Source organism: Physella acuta, unplaced genomic scaffold (assembly GCF_028476545.2).
Source record: "Physella acuta isolate Inbredline_101_S28 unplaced genomic scaffold, ASM2847654v3 ptg000484l, whole genome shotgun sequence".
Lineage (NCBI taxonomy): Eukaryota > Metazoa > Mollusca > Gastropoda > Physidae > Physella > Physella acuta.
Genome location: NW_026732003.1, coordinates 447,282 through 462,539, shown reverse-complemented (window position 1 = coordinate 462,539; position 15,258 = coordinate 447,282). Strand labels below are relative to the sequence as shown.

General features: G+C 35.5%; 1 protein-coding gene across 1 annotated transcript; it reads right to left on the bottom strand.

The window, feature by feature from the left end:
• Positions 1–602: 602 nt before the first annotated feature.
• On the bottom strand, positions 603–14,772 carry LOC131944171 (piggyBac transposable element-derived protein 3-like). The gene is made up of 4 exons (XM_059304690.1): positions 14,613–14,772; positions 13,919–14,510; positions 13,035–13,826; positions 603–624 (listed from the first exon to the last, which is right to left on the bottom strand). The coding sequence occupies exons 1-4, from the start codon at positions 14,770–14,772 to the stop codon at positions 603–605; spliced, it is 1,566 nt and encodes a 521-aa protein (XP_059160673.1).
• Positions 14,773–15,258: the final 486 nt, after the last annotated feature.

Below are 15,258 nucleotides of genomic sequence, written 5' to 3'. Positions count from 1 at the left end.
CGGCGTGGTCGAGTCGGTAAAGCTCATGGTTGCTAAACCGAAAAGACACGAATTCAATTCCTTGGGCAGATGAGGCTCGGTAGCTGGGGACAGCCACTCTTTTAGGAGAGATTGTTCTTGTTTGGACAAAAACTATGGAAGCAAATCCAAAACGAAAAGCAGACTGAAATCGGAGTCAATGGCCCCAATGGCGCATAACCATTTGACACGTATCCTTAATTGTGATGGCAAAAAGCTCATGGTTGATAAATTCGAAAAGGTCTCGTGTTCAAACCCTCTGGCAGATAAGGCTTGATCACTTCCAACACTAAAAATTAAGAAAAAAAGCAGAAGAAGAAGAAGAAGACATCGAGCATCTAATAATAGACCATTAGTAACTCTAACATATTGCATCAGTCACACTAATGTTTAAACGCGTTAAATAATATTTTTATTAAAATAAATCCTGTTGATTGTCTAACTTTAGCGAATGACGCAATCTGCATCATTGTAAACAGGATGCTGTTTGGCACTCTGAGTTATCATATAAGCACTATGGCGTATATGTTAGGTTTAGGTAGCCAGGGGCCGTACACGACGTCTATGCGGTAGTGTAATCGGTGCTACCGTGATTTGGATAAAAATCTGGAAAGAAATGACAACATAAGCATAAACAAATCAGGTAAATAGTATCTATAACATAAGCCGTTGCTCCTCAGTGCCTGCTTTTTCATTAAGGGGGTAGGCTCCAGAAAAAACCAACTTCTTAATTAAAACCTTTTATTGATTCATTTGTGTATATCTAAGTTAGGGTACTTGAAGGAAAATATTTCCATGCATCAGGGAATATTTTGAAAATATGGTTGCCATGGCAACGGCGGCCATCTTGAAAAAAACATCCTTTTCTGGAGTTCTAAAATTTCATAAACTAACATAAATATCGACTATATAACCATTGATCCTTCTTGTACTAACGCTAATAGAGTCAGCTGGCTAGTTTTTGTAACAGAAATCACTCTAGAAATATTTTTTTTTTTATTTTCAAAATTTGGTGTGACGAAATTCCAATGAAAATAATGCTAAATTCAATGGAATTTCACCACATATTTTTTTGAAAATTTGAAAAAAAATTTGTCTAGCTGTGTTTCGGTTACAAAAATTAGCCAGCTCACTCTATTGATGTTAGTACAATAAAGATCAATGATTATATGGGCGGTTTATATGATACTTTAGGAAATTTTAGAACTCCACAAAAGGTAGTTTTTTCCAAGATGGCCGCCGTTTCCATGGCAACCATATTTTCAGAAGAGTCCCTGGTACATCCAAATATTTTTCCTTAAGTACCCTAACTTATACATACACAAATAAATGAAAAAGGCTTTTTAACTAAAAAGTTTTTTTCCCTGTTTTTTTCGGGAGCCTATCCCCTTAAAGCTATTCTTTTTCTTTTCTTCCCCGAGAGTCTGATCAGAAAAGTCATTGAAATATGTGGTACATGTCATTTTATTCTGTTTATTTTATTGATCCTTTCTTTGGTCTATTAGCCGAGCTTGTCCTTTGATTCATTGAGGCGGAATTTTAAAGTATAAGCATTCTTCTGTGTTAATTAGAGCCAAATTAATTGCTTTATTTTAATTTTATCTCGACCTTAAGTAAGAATAACTGTATGGATGGTAAGGTAACAGCAATTAAAATGATACGATGTAATGTAGGCCCTATATGTTTACGGAAATGTATGAAAACCTGGCATTTTTTAGAATGCAATGTACACAATCCCTGGCGTTTTTAGGCAAAGTAAGAAATTTCGGTGTTTTTATATACTTCCAAAGCAGAACATATAATGCATAGGCTTTATATAAATTCCCTAGAACTACTCAAGCAAATTGCAAATTGCCATGGTTGTAAAAGTCTTTAAAACTAAAAAAATTACAGAAAAAAATACAAAATGATCAACAGATATTCTTTATTGAGGGAACAAATGAATCAGAAGTGCTATAACTTACTATTTGTCACAGTGTGAAGGCTACAGAGGCATAGCGACCCTTCCCGGCGCCCGGGTACAACCTTTCGATTTGCACTCCCCTTCAAGCTTTCGATTTGCACGCCCCCCCCCCCCTCAACACATGCCCTCCCGCCCCCCATCGCTACGCCTCTGGAAGGCTGCAATGGCATCTTTAATTGCACTAAATTTTCTTTTTACCTATCCCTATCCCTATCCCTATCCCTATCCCTATCCCTATCCCTATCCCTATCCCTATCCCTATCCCTATCCCTATCCCTATCCCTATCCCTATCACTATCCCTATCCCTATCCCTATCCCTATCCCTATCCCTATCCCTATCCCTATCCCTATCCCTATCCCTATCCCTATCCCTATCCCTATCCCTATCCCTATCCCTATCCGTATCGCTATCCCTGTCCCTGTCCCTATCCCTATCCCTATCCCTATCCCTATCCCTATCCCTATCCTATTCCTATTCCTATTCCTATTCCCATCTCTATTCCCATCTCTATCCTTATCCCAATCCCCATTCCCATTCCCACTCTCTCGCATTCCCATTCCCATTCCCATTCCCATTCCCATTCCTATTCCTATTCCTATTCCTATTCCTATTCCTATTCCTATTCCTATTCCTATTCCTATTCCTATTCCTATTCCTATTCCTATTCCTATTCCTATTCCTATTCCTATTCCTATTCCTATTCCTATTCCTATTCCTATTCCTATTCCTATTCCTATTCCTATTCCTATTCCTATTCCTATTCCTATTCCTATTCCTATTCCTATTCCTATTCCTATTCCTATTCCTATTCCTATTCCTATTCCTATTCCTATTCCTATTCCTATTCCTATTCCTATTCCTATTCCTATTCCTATTCCTATTCCTATTCCTATTCCTATTCCTATTCCTATTCCTATTCCTATCCCTATCCCTATCCCTATCCCTATCCCTATCCCTATCCCTATCCCTATCCCTATCCCTATCCCTATCCCTATCCCTATCCCTATCCCTATCCCTATCCCTATCCCTATCCCTATCCCTATCCCTATCCCTATCCCTATCCCTATCCCTATCCCTATTCCTAACGCTAACGCTAACGCTAACGCTAACGCTAACGCTAACGCTAACGCTAACGCTAACGCTAACGCTAACGCTAACGCTAACCCTAACTCAAAACCCTAACCCTAAACCAAGACCTAACCCTTACCATTAACCTAACCTTAAGCCAATCCTTAACCCAATCCCTAACACTAGCTCTTGATATGTTGATATTCTAAACTCTGCCTGTTTGTTATTTGGTATTCTATAGAATGCCTAGGAAATGTATGAAATGTTGATGTATTTCATACTTTGACGACTCATTTCAGGCATTGTATACATACTATCTTCGAATATATATATATATATATATATATATATATATATATATATATATATATATATATATATATATATATATATATATATATATATATAAATCAAAGAAAATGTGTTTGTCTTCTATGCATTTCTCCCTCTTTCATCCGATCGCATCAACCTTTGGAAAGTTGAGAATACCCCTGGGTAAAAATTTTTTAATTCGCAAGGTTGCGCCCCGGCAAGGCGCGGTTTGATTTTTCTCTATATACGGTATATAAAAAAATAAAAGTCGAATGCTGTTCCACACCGTTCATCCGAGTGCCATGAAACTTTGGGGAGTAAATAAGAATACAGCCAAGTAGATTTCTGCGAAAAATAATTGTAATGGGCGGCGACATGGAGGGTGCGAATTTCGTCAATATACGATTTGGCGCCCAGAGTTACGCTTGGCATCCGTTAATCGGGCGTCCTGCATAGCGGGTAAGGGTTTCTACGATAATCAGCATTTAAACTTCAACAGGTGTAACCGTTCGTTCTAAACAGTGCGATAGACAATGCATAGGATGGGGCGTTTTAGTTATTCGCCAAATTGAACCAGGCGCGTTCGCCGGCGCCATGGCAGGGTTCTATTTATTTGTCTCCCTAGATTATCCTGTGAGCATCATGGAGCCTATGTTTGTTTTAATGAGCCAGGGACAGTACGCGGCGCCCCTGTGGTAGTGTGATTGGAACTTAAGTGAGCGTCTCTCTACGTCCCTGACACCTGGTTGTTCAAGAAAGTGGATTTTCTCTCACTATTACGGTGAATAATTAACGCGGGGAGCTCATCATCATCCCTCTCATCAGAAACGGGAACAGTTTTGTAATTTTAAAAAAAAAAACAGGCAAAATAGATCTAGGCCTCGTATGCCGAATGCTTTTTCCTATAAATATCCTAATTTAAGTTACGGTTCTTTCGGGCATCTTTTTAGATGGGTAGGGGTATGTCTGATTTTTTAAAATAAAGTCAGCAGAGTAGTGTTCTGATGTTATATTTAATTTTAACAAAAAATATCTGACAATATTACCTAGTAATAACAGATATATAAAAGCAGAGCTTTATAAGATTACAGGTAGTAAAAACATTTAAGTGAATCTATAAATATTTGCCCTGCTTGTAAAAACAACTTTCGGGTATTGTAAATAATTTCTAACTCTCCCTCTCTCTCTTTCTCTCTCTCTTTCTCTCTCTATCTCCCTATATCTCTGTACATTAGAACTAAACGTCAAGATTCGTTCTACTTATATACTGCACACTGCACCTTGTAATAGATATAATGTGACACTAAGAAAAATTGAAATAATTGAAGTGATGAAGTCTATATATAACGATTGTTTCTTTTTATTTGGTTCTAACTTACATGAAATGACGATTTGAGAAAGCTTAATACATATAAAACAACAGGAATGTGGATATTTATAACTTTTATGAGAAATAATTTAGGGACTACTAAGACACCTTGCATACACACAAACATACACAAACACAAACACAGACACAAAAACATAAACACAAACACACACACAAACGGACAAACACACATACACACAAGCGGACACAAACAAGGATAATAACACACACAAACTTACTATTGTAACCCCAGTTGCTAAATAATGTGAATCATTTGAAAAGGCGACGCAATTATTAACACAACCATCGAGTCACTTATAAACACAATTATCTACCTGTACAAAGTATTCCCACAACTTTCTCTCGAATGTAAAGTTGTTATGGTATAAATATATGTAATTACTTATATAAACCGACCCGCGCTTGGATCATAAATATCGTGATACGGGTTTACCTACACTACCGCATGAAACCTTTAGTGTACATTAATCACTCACCGAAAAAATCTATATATATAATTCTCTTCTGGGATCAGTTAGAAAACAAGCTGCAAGCGCCTCCTTGCAGTCCCCTCTCTTTCTCTCTATCGCTATCACTACCACCCTCATCCCACCCCAACATTGGTGAGCGGTGTTCACTCTAAATTTTTACAAAGCTAAATGTTTACAAATCGTAGAGCCGTACAGCCGGGTTTCTATTAGGGGCAGATAATTTAGTTCGATTTTAAACTTACAGGAGGTAACTAAGAAATAACTAAGAGGAGGCTGCTTTCACGGGGGGGGGGGGGGGTGTAGGGTTGGGTTTAGGGCTAGGGGGAAAGGGGGGGGTTAGTGTTTTAAAGCAAATATTTTCAGTGGCAGCATTGGTACTGTCGAATTTACAAATTATGAATTACTGAAAAGTAGAAAATAAAACAACTAAATAGCGGCGTATGATACACTGCGGGTCGGCTCGTATGGTATAACACACTTCGGTAACTGCCCATTTTTTTTTCTTTATTTCCAGAATGCAATAACATCATTTTGATGCGGAACCAAATAGATCGAGTTACATTTACGCATTGGAGAAATAACTGTGTTTATAGTAGGTAAAATGATTGTCTATATAATTACTTCCCCTATTCGAATGATACACATTACTTAGCAATCGGGATTAATTAGTGAGTGTATTTGTGTCCTTGAGTGTGACCGTGTGCGCGCGTTTGTATGTGTATATGATGGTAGTTAAGGTCGGAAACGGTGCCAGATATTTGAGTAATCCCAAAATTATCTATTGTGAGAGTTATAAATATCGACATTCCTAACGTCTTTGTTTTAAACATTCTCTAAGCATCGTTTAACTGAAAAAAATGGTGTGTATAGATTCCACCACACCCTCAAGCCAATATTTAAATGTATAAAGTATATATATATATATATATAATATATACTGTAAGCGATGAAAAACGTGGGGCGCCGAAGTAAAAGTTATATTACTATTGATTAGATAATACTACTGACTTTTATTGGGGAGCTTGTAGAGAGTCAACAGTATTAGAAACTGTAAGAAAATCACGGCGCCCCACGTTTTTGATCGCTTATAGTAGAGTGATCGCTTGCATTATTGTGATGTATAGCATTTATTTTCTACTTTTTAGTTCAATCAGAAAACGTGGGTTTTTTAAAACTTTTTTAATGATTATTATTTTCTACTTTTTAGTCTTTGTCTGTTTGTTTATATTAAAATCTTGCTATCGATTTTATCTTCTCGCATTCACTTTTGTTTTGGGTAATAGAAGACAAATACTCATAAAGGACGAACACCAAGATATTTTGTCACCTGATTAGGATAGCACTGCTTATGACAAATATCACAAGTTATATTGCAATAATAATCATTAAAAAAGTTTTAAAAAACCCACGTTTTCTGATTGAACTAAAAAGTAGAAAATAAATGCTATAGGCCCTACATCACAATAATGCAAGCGATCACTCTACTATAAGCGATCAAAAACGTGGGGCGCCGAAGTAAAAGTTATATTACTATTGATTAGATAATACTATTGACTTTTATTAGGGAGCTTGTAGAGAGTCAACAGTATTAGAAACTGTAAGAAAATCACGGCGCCCCACGTTTTTGCTCGCTTATAGTAGAGTGATCGCTTGCATTATTGTGATGTAGGGCCTATAGCATTTATTTTCTACTTTTTAGTTCAATCAGAAAACGTGGGTTTTTTAAAACTTTTTTAATGATTATTATTTTCTACTTTTTAGTCTTTGTCTGTTTGTTTGCATTAAAATCTAAATCTTGCTATCGATTTTATCTTTTCACTTTTTTTGGGTAAACGAAGACAACTCGTAAAAAGACAACTCGTAAAAAGACAACTCGTAAAAAGACAACTCGTAAAAAACTCGTTGTTTGAATACGTTACTGACTAGAACACATAGATTTGAACCCGTGTCGAGTGGGATAGCAATCGTGTGCCCAACCACTCGACCATATCGTCTCCCCCAAACTGGCCTACCTCCTGTAACTTTAAACTCGGTTCAAGCTAAATTCTCTGCCCCTAAGCCTGTGGCGACATGTGATCGTTCGCTTCACTGCGCGCGAGGTACGCGTCGCTGGTTTTTTTTCTAATGGCTAGCAGAGGAGAATTATATATATAGATTATATAGCGGTCTAAAATGCTCAATAAAATGTTTCCATTGATCAATTTAGTAATAATAACAATTGAATATTCAATGGTCATCCAAAAGAAAGCTTCCCTGAAAATTTCAGCGCGCTAGCTAACTGGGAAGTGCCAGAAATTTCGATCGCAAGATTTGATTGGAAAGACAAACAAACAGAGAAAGCAAGTTAAAGAAAACGTGGGAAAAAGTGTTTATCGTGTCGAAAAATGTTTTCATTGTTGTGTGAATAAGTTACTGACTAGAACACATAGATTTGAACCCGTGTCGAGTGGGATAGCAATCGTGTACCCAACCACTCGACCGTATCGTCTCCCCCATACTGGCCACCAGTTGTTACCACCGCGTGAACACTACTCAGTAAAAAGAGGGAAAGTACCGAACCTTGTTTTCATCAAATTACAGTTACTGGGTTATGTCCCCTTTTCCCCACGTTTTTACTACAATTATATAGCGGTCTAAAATGCTCAATAAAATGTTTCCATGGATCAATTTAGTAATAATAACAATTGAATATTCTATGGTCATCGGAAACAAAGCTTCCCTGAAAATTTCAGCGCGCTAGCTAACTGGGAAGTGCCCGAAATATCGATCGCAAGAGTTGATTGGAGAACCAAACAAACAGACGCGAAAGCAAGAAAACGTGGGAAAATGTATGTCAAATTAACTTTATTCTTTGTGTTTTTCAAATCATTTATTCTTTGCGGATATTATATGTTATGCATGTGCTCGGCTTTACATAGTTCAATGTTATTTTTATTTTTCACATTCGTTTTATTTTTAACTAGCCGTTCCGGTCAGGGAACGCCCCGGTCATTAAAGGATCATCATAATCACAATTTAGAGGACAGTTTTAATTCCTGATATTTTATTTACAATTGTGTAATAGTAGGTTCGATATGATGATGGCTGGTTTCCCCTTTTGGTGAAATAAAGAATGTTAACCTTTGTTATCCCCCCCCATCCCCACCAGCATAACCTTATTTCAATGGCGCAACCGTTCTGTTGTACCTAATTAAGATATCCAAGCCATTAGGGACGAGACAGGAGCTTATCCTTATTGTTCTTCCTCCCTCTCCGATCACCATTGATCAAATCCCAGATTACGTAACGATAAAGACAGGAGGTTGTAAAAAAATATAATTTTTTTTTATAGCAACACATTTTTAAGTGCACTGACAATGAGAAAATAACACTAAAACTAGTTTTCTTTATCGCTATAATTTGTAAAAGGTCTCATGAGCTTTATTTTTTTTTCAATTTCAGTGCATAAAGGTTTTTCATATTTGTTTTATTTTCTACTTTTATCGATTCCTACTTTATGAAGTTTACATAACTAAAAATATTTTATTTAAAGCACCAGCAGTAGCACGCGACATAACAAAGTATTAACATAAACCGAACCAAAACACTTCAGGTAAATCTAATTAATTAAAAAACAAAGTGCTGTTAGTCATTGAACTGATCAAAACAAATATAATGGAAGGAAAATACTTAATCTATCACGTCTTGAGAGCTGTGCACTAGACTAGAAATACATTTTGTTTTTGACTGTCACTGTTCATTAATGTTTTCTGTACCTATCCTAATATATAAACGTCCATGTGCGCACTTCTCTCTCTCTTTCTCTCTCTCTCTCTCTCCGCAACATATATTCCGAGGCTATGAGATCAGTATCTTCAGCGATATATGGAGAGGTTAATGATTCAGACTTTTGTTGAAAATAATGTGTTGAATGTATTAAATGTATAAACTAAATTTTATTTAAGACAAAAAATAAATATAAAAGCATATTCGAGTGTAGAAACACATATTTTATTATGCAACAGGAGAAGTGTTTATGGTTGTGACCAGAACGCTAATGAGAACATATAAGTAGCAAAAAATAAATAAAATAGCACTGGCAAAAAGAATAACGCTACATGAAACAAATAGAAAAATATCTTTATGAAACAATTTTTTGTTTATAAAAATGTAATATTACGGAAAATACACACTACTAATATTTTTTTCGATGAAAAATATAATTAAAACGGAATCATTTAAGTTACTTAGTCAGTTTGGGCATTTAATATGGTGTTGTGTTGACTGATAATGTTTATAATTTGGTTTTGTTTTTTCTCATAGGTATTGGTAGCTTATACTATATATATATATACTATATATGTACGAGTTTTAGCTATTTAGTTATTTATTTCCTTTATCACTAATATCGATCAAAGTGTAGTAAAGCACGTTGCGTTTTGACCAATAACTATATTAAAAATATTTTTCTCAAACAAGTATATTGTTTAAAATATATTGGCCTATAATTCACGTGTAACGGGTACCGATAGCTAATTAAGAATAAAGATGGCGTGTGTAGCGCTGATCACAGTATCCCTCCACCATCCACAAGTTGAGAACAAATACTTTATTTACTTATGCATTATAATGATAAGTTTTCTTTTATTTTCAACTATGTTTTCCAAAATATAATTAAATTTAAAATAGTGTACGGTCGACGGATCTTTTAATTTGAGAATACCATTATTTTTTCTAGATTTACCGACACATTAGAATAAGCTTTCGGAAAAAAAATAGAATCTCGGACAAACGAAAATTTGTTTGTAAAAAACAAAAAAACAATATATAAATGAGTGTTCCCTACTGAACTATTCTAGGCCTTAAACATTTTATATAAATGTTTGTTTCTTAGAAATGAAAGATGTTGAATTAGGTAATTATTTAATTACAAATTTACGTTATGATGAAGAGTCGTTTCTCTTCAAAATTTGAAATATTTTCATCAAAAGTATGTGCCTAGCTGGAGTCCCTGTCATGGAGAATGAGCTCGAAACATATCCCGTCTGTGTTAATTTAACGGTTTGTTTTTTCATGTATAGATAGTGCAAAGTAGGAAATTACTACGCACGAATGGTTCTAACTCATTATTATAATTTTTAAGTTTAATAATTTGTTTGATGATAACGTATTTGATAGCTGAGTTAAAAATATTATTGGAAGAAATCGATGTTTTAAAATGACAAAAACATGTTAGCTCAGGTGTGATTTTTGTTGGATGTGTATGGTAAAGTTAAGGTAGAGTTTGTAAATCGGTGTTTATAAAAGACACAAACAAGTTAGCTGAATTATGACGTCTTTTCAGATGGGGGGACGGGGCTGGTTTTTTATAACGATGTGTGCCACCGGGGAGGGAGGTGGGAGAGAAGGAAAATAATATAAAGAAAAGCATATTACTAATTAATACATAGGGACGTATAATTACAAATAATTTCCTTTTAAAATCCATTCAGCCTATTCTCTACTACCTTTGGAGGGCTTTGGCGTGCTTTAACATCTTCTTTAAGTCCTAAATCTATTAGACATATGTGATATATGTGGCTACATTGGTGTGATATCGACGATTTTTCGGCAGGTAGTGAATGTCCTCTACATAATGTTTCTTGAGAAATATTGGTAAAACCGCCAAAATCTTCCGAGCCGCCTCTGTTTAATCTTTTACTGCATTTGTCATGTCATTTATGGCACTTAAAGAACTTTCAGTAACAGATGCAAGTTTTTCCGTAGCCTGTATTAGGTTAATCAGCTATGTGAGACAAATATTTAGTTAGAAAAGTAATGAATATGATTCATCCTTTGATTCAAACTATCCCTTATACAATGTATAATTTATTCACTTTAATTCTGTTGAAACATTCTACAAATGTTTTGACATTGCGAGTTGTTTATATATATATATATATATATATATATATATATATATATATATATATATATATATATATATATATATATATATATATATATATATATATATATATATATATATATATATCTCCTACCCATCCGTTTAATGTAATGATGGGTGCATTACTTTCACTTTAAGTCTAAAGAACTAAAGTCCTTTAGGACATATCATATCAAGTTACCACCTACAAGGTTGCGAACAGGATTTTAATCCTAACCTAATAACAACCCCCTCTCTCCCGTATAGGAGTTTTTTTTAGATACAAGTTCTGAATATGAATGATTTTTTGCTTAACTTTTTTTCTTCATGTCTACGCCTGTAATGTTATTTACTTTTCTATAAAATAATAGTAAGAACACTTAAGTAAGGTTAAATGCCAAGCAGCTGACGTCACAGGTGAATTCTACACCTACCCATCTCTACTTCGCCATCCCAGTGTCCCGCCAAGTCTCAGACAACATCTTTTTATCGTTTACAAAAAGATTCCGGCCGAGCATGGTTCTGACCACACTATCCCTTCATATGCCAATAACACAGAAACAGATGAACTCTACTTCACGTGCCCCGTGTCCTGCTAGTCCCGATAGACAACTTTATCATTCACATTTATAAAAAAAAATGACAAAACAAATAATTAATATTTACGAGATGTGTTTCGAACCTGTACCGCACACAAGTTAGCGATTACACTATCAACTCACCTATCTGGTATAGACTCCTTGTATGAAACTTAAGTTATGCAAATAGGCCCTAGATCGAGCATTTCAAATTTAATATTATCCCAAATTAGCCTATTCCATAGCTAAACAAACAAAAAGATTTATATAAAGTAAAATATTAAGGCCTGAAATAGTTAAGTATATCTAAATAGAGCTAGATTTAGAATTTACATCTATTTAAGTCTATTTTTGCAAAATTTGCAGTATAGAATCCACGTATGAATCTTAAGTTACGCAAATAGGCCCTAGATCAAGCATTTCCAAATTAGCATATTCCATAGCTAAACAAACAAAGATTTACATAAAATAATTAAGGCCTGAAATAGTTTAGTATATAGATTCTATATTCTAGATTTAGAATTTACGTTTACTCTAGATCTAGATTTTACGTTGAGTCTAGATTCTACATCTAGAATCTAGATCAGATCTAAATTTTAGAAAATAGATCTAGAATCTAGATCTAAATCTAGAACTTATGATAGATAAGAGCTAGAGAAATTTATTGTAAAACTAAATGAAAAAGAAAGTTGAAAATTAATATAAGTGTTGGAACGGACGTATTGTTAAAGTTATAGCCGACAGAAAATTAGCTTTATAACGCGTTAAAGATCTGAATCGGCCACGAAATATTGTATTGGAGCCGCCATTAAAAAGTAAACAAATCAAGTGACGTCACTATTCCATCAAAGTAAAGCATTTGTTTGAAACTTTTAAAATGAATGTGGTTAATCTACCAAATTAATTAATTATTTAATTAACGTCTTTACGCTTTTTTATTTGAGCCAGAAAATTTTTGTTTTATCAACATTAGTATTACATTTGGTATATAGAACAACCCTATATGAAAGAATTTTCCACAAAATTATAAAATAATGCTTTTGTAGGTTAGTTGCCAAACGGCTACATAGTGCACAAATGGGTAAAAAATGGTTTGTTGCCATACGGCTACACAGCACACACACTTAATAAAAAAGATAAATAAAACTGTAAGCATAGGAAATTTACAATGAAGACAAACATTTATTCAACAGCAGCAGAGTATAACATGTAAAAAAAAAAACTATGGTTGATGAAAATTTTTAAAACAATTTGACTTCTGGGTCAAACAAAGGTGGACATTACATTTTTCGCATTTAATTCTTGCAAAACCTTTGCAGCCTGGATACTTGCAGCGCCCTTTATCTGCAACTGGCAGCGGAAAATGTCCTACATTGTCTGTTCTTACAGGTAAACTAGGCACGGGAGCAGTAGGTCCCCTTTTTTTTTTCTTGGCCAATTCTGCCTCTACCTGCAACGATAGGCGACCACGTTTTTTGCCAACCGGGTTACTGTTCAATAAACAAAAAGATATTTCTCTTTTAAATTCAAGCAGTGAATGTTGCGCTGACTTTGGGATGTGTGCTGCTTTACAATCTTGAACATAAATCAGCCAGGACTGTACAACGGCCAAGTCAAAAATATGTAAAGCGATTCTCATGTACCACTTTTTAGATCTGATGGGATTTCTATAGAGGGCAACCAATGAGTCCAACAGGTCCACGCCTCCCATAAATTTATTATACAGCGAAATAACTGAGGGGCACTGAACTAGAATGTCTTTTTTTTGCTTCTTATCAAATCTAGTGACTTCCTTTCTTGGTTCCAGTGCCCCAAAACTGCTAAGCATTACAACCGCTTTTCTGTCGAGCCACTTGATAGCATTCAACTCGACACCATCTACCACAGCTCTCTTCAGCACATCAGTCCCTCTTCCTTTTCGCGACATTTCCTTGTCTGTAGGAAACTCGCATCCTTTCAACCTGTTGGCTCTTACTGTGCCAAGGCAGGCTATTCCTTGCTTATGAAGGGTAGTTTGCAGGTTGATAGAGTTGAACCAGTTATCGATGTACAACTTGTGCCACACATGGCGCGGAACATCCTGAAGTAGCCGTAGTACTATGTTGCTGGACGGGCCTAGTCTGGTTGACCAGGACAGGGGTCGATTTTGCCAGTATAGACTTCAAGATCGTGAATCAGTCCACTAGCTCCCGAGCAGACAAAAATTTTGTACCCCCACTTTTTGGGCTTTTTAGCGTTGTACTGTTTGAGAGACGAGCGTCCCTTGAAAGGGACAATCTGTTCGTCTATACTCAACATTTCTGATTTCGGAAGCACATTGATTTTCCGTCTGAAAGCATAAAAAAATGGCCTTATTTTGGCAAGCTTGTCATTGCCATTGTTCTCTGCATTATCGGAGAAATGTAACTTTCCCTTGATCTCTTCGAACCTTTTTGATGGCATGGTGTCAGCCACTGGGGAGCATCTGGTGCCTGGGCTCCAATACATGCGTGCCCTGGGAATCTTTACGATGCTCATGTAGAATATAATCCCTATGAACTGTAGTAGCTCAGCTAAGACCAAGTTCAGGGGTCTGTGAATGTCCTTCTGTATGCTGTATCTATTTGATTCCAGCACAATTGACTCCATGATATCAGTAGACATTAAATCTTGATAATAAGACAAAGGCTCTCGTGGAGCTGGACACTCCCTCTGTGCCCCCAAGAAAAGTAGCTCGGGTGTACTTGTGTCAGTCGTCTTTTGTCGCCACACAATTTTGCGGGAGCCTGCAGACGGACCTGGCTCTATGGCTTGTCTGACTTCATCTGAAAAACAAATTTGAAAAAAATATATTAGCCATCATTCAATATATAGCAAACAGAAATAAAAATAATCACTAAACATATTACTTGAAATTTGTAACTTACCCTCATCTTCTTGTTCGGACACTGAACTTTCATCGCTGACTTCTTGCAGCAACTCTTCCTCCTCCTCATCAGTAGATATCTCACTATCATCAGATTCTGCAGGTATGTCCCTAATGCAACACACCTTAGCTTTGCTCCCGTAAAACTTTTTTGGATCCATGATACTAGAGAGAGAAAAAAGTTATATGAATAATAGTAGAAATTTTAGAATAGGGCCTATAGGTATGCAGGATAATAAAATTTATAATTACTAGGCCTAATAGTTTATAGCATTTGTGCTATAGAGTTAAATCCTACTATTCTAATTTTACAGAAAAATGTAGTCGTCAGTAGATCTAGTGTACATTTTAAACTTTAGAAGTACTAGTAGTTATAATAACACACACGACTCTACTAGATTCTAGATCTAAAATCTAGATCTAGATCTAGAATTAAATTTAGAAATCTTATGATTTGGATGAATAAATATAAACTATTTTTAATACTGGCATTAATTTCATTTTATAAAACATACTAAATATAGATTTTAATGGGTTTATGTTCATCTAAAACGACCGCCTATTTCTGTGTTGATGATTGTAGACATATGGCAACAGACCATAAAAGCAACCACATAGACATTTTGTAGACATGTGGCAACAATCCG

What these genes read in the sequence shown, in the direction of transcription:
- LOC131944171 (XM_059304690.1), bottom strand. Translation starts at nt 14,772, where the DNA reads ATGGATCCAAAAAAGTTTTACGGGAGCAAAGCTAAGGTGTGTTGCATT. An exon ending in AAAAAGCCCAAAAAGTGGGG is followed by an intron (nt 13,827 to 13,918) that starts GTACAAAATTTT and finishes CTGGTCAACCAG; the next exon opens with ACTAGGCCCGTCCAGCAACA. An exon ending in GCAGATAAAGGGCGCTGCAA is followed by an intron (nt 625 to 13,034) that starts GTATCCAGGCTG and finishes ATTTCTTTCCAG; the next exon opens with ATTTTTATCCAAATCACGGT.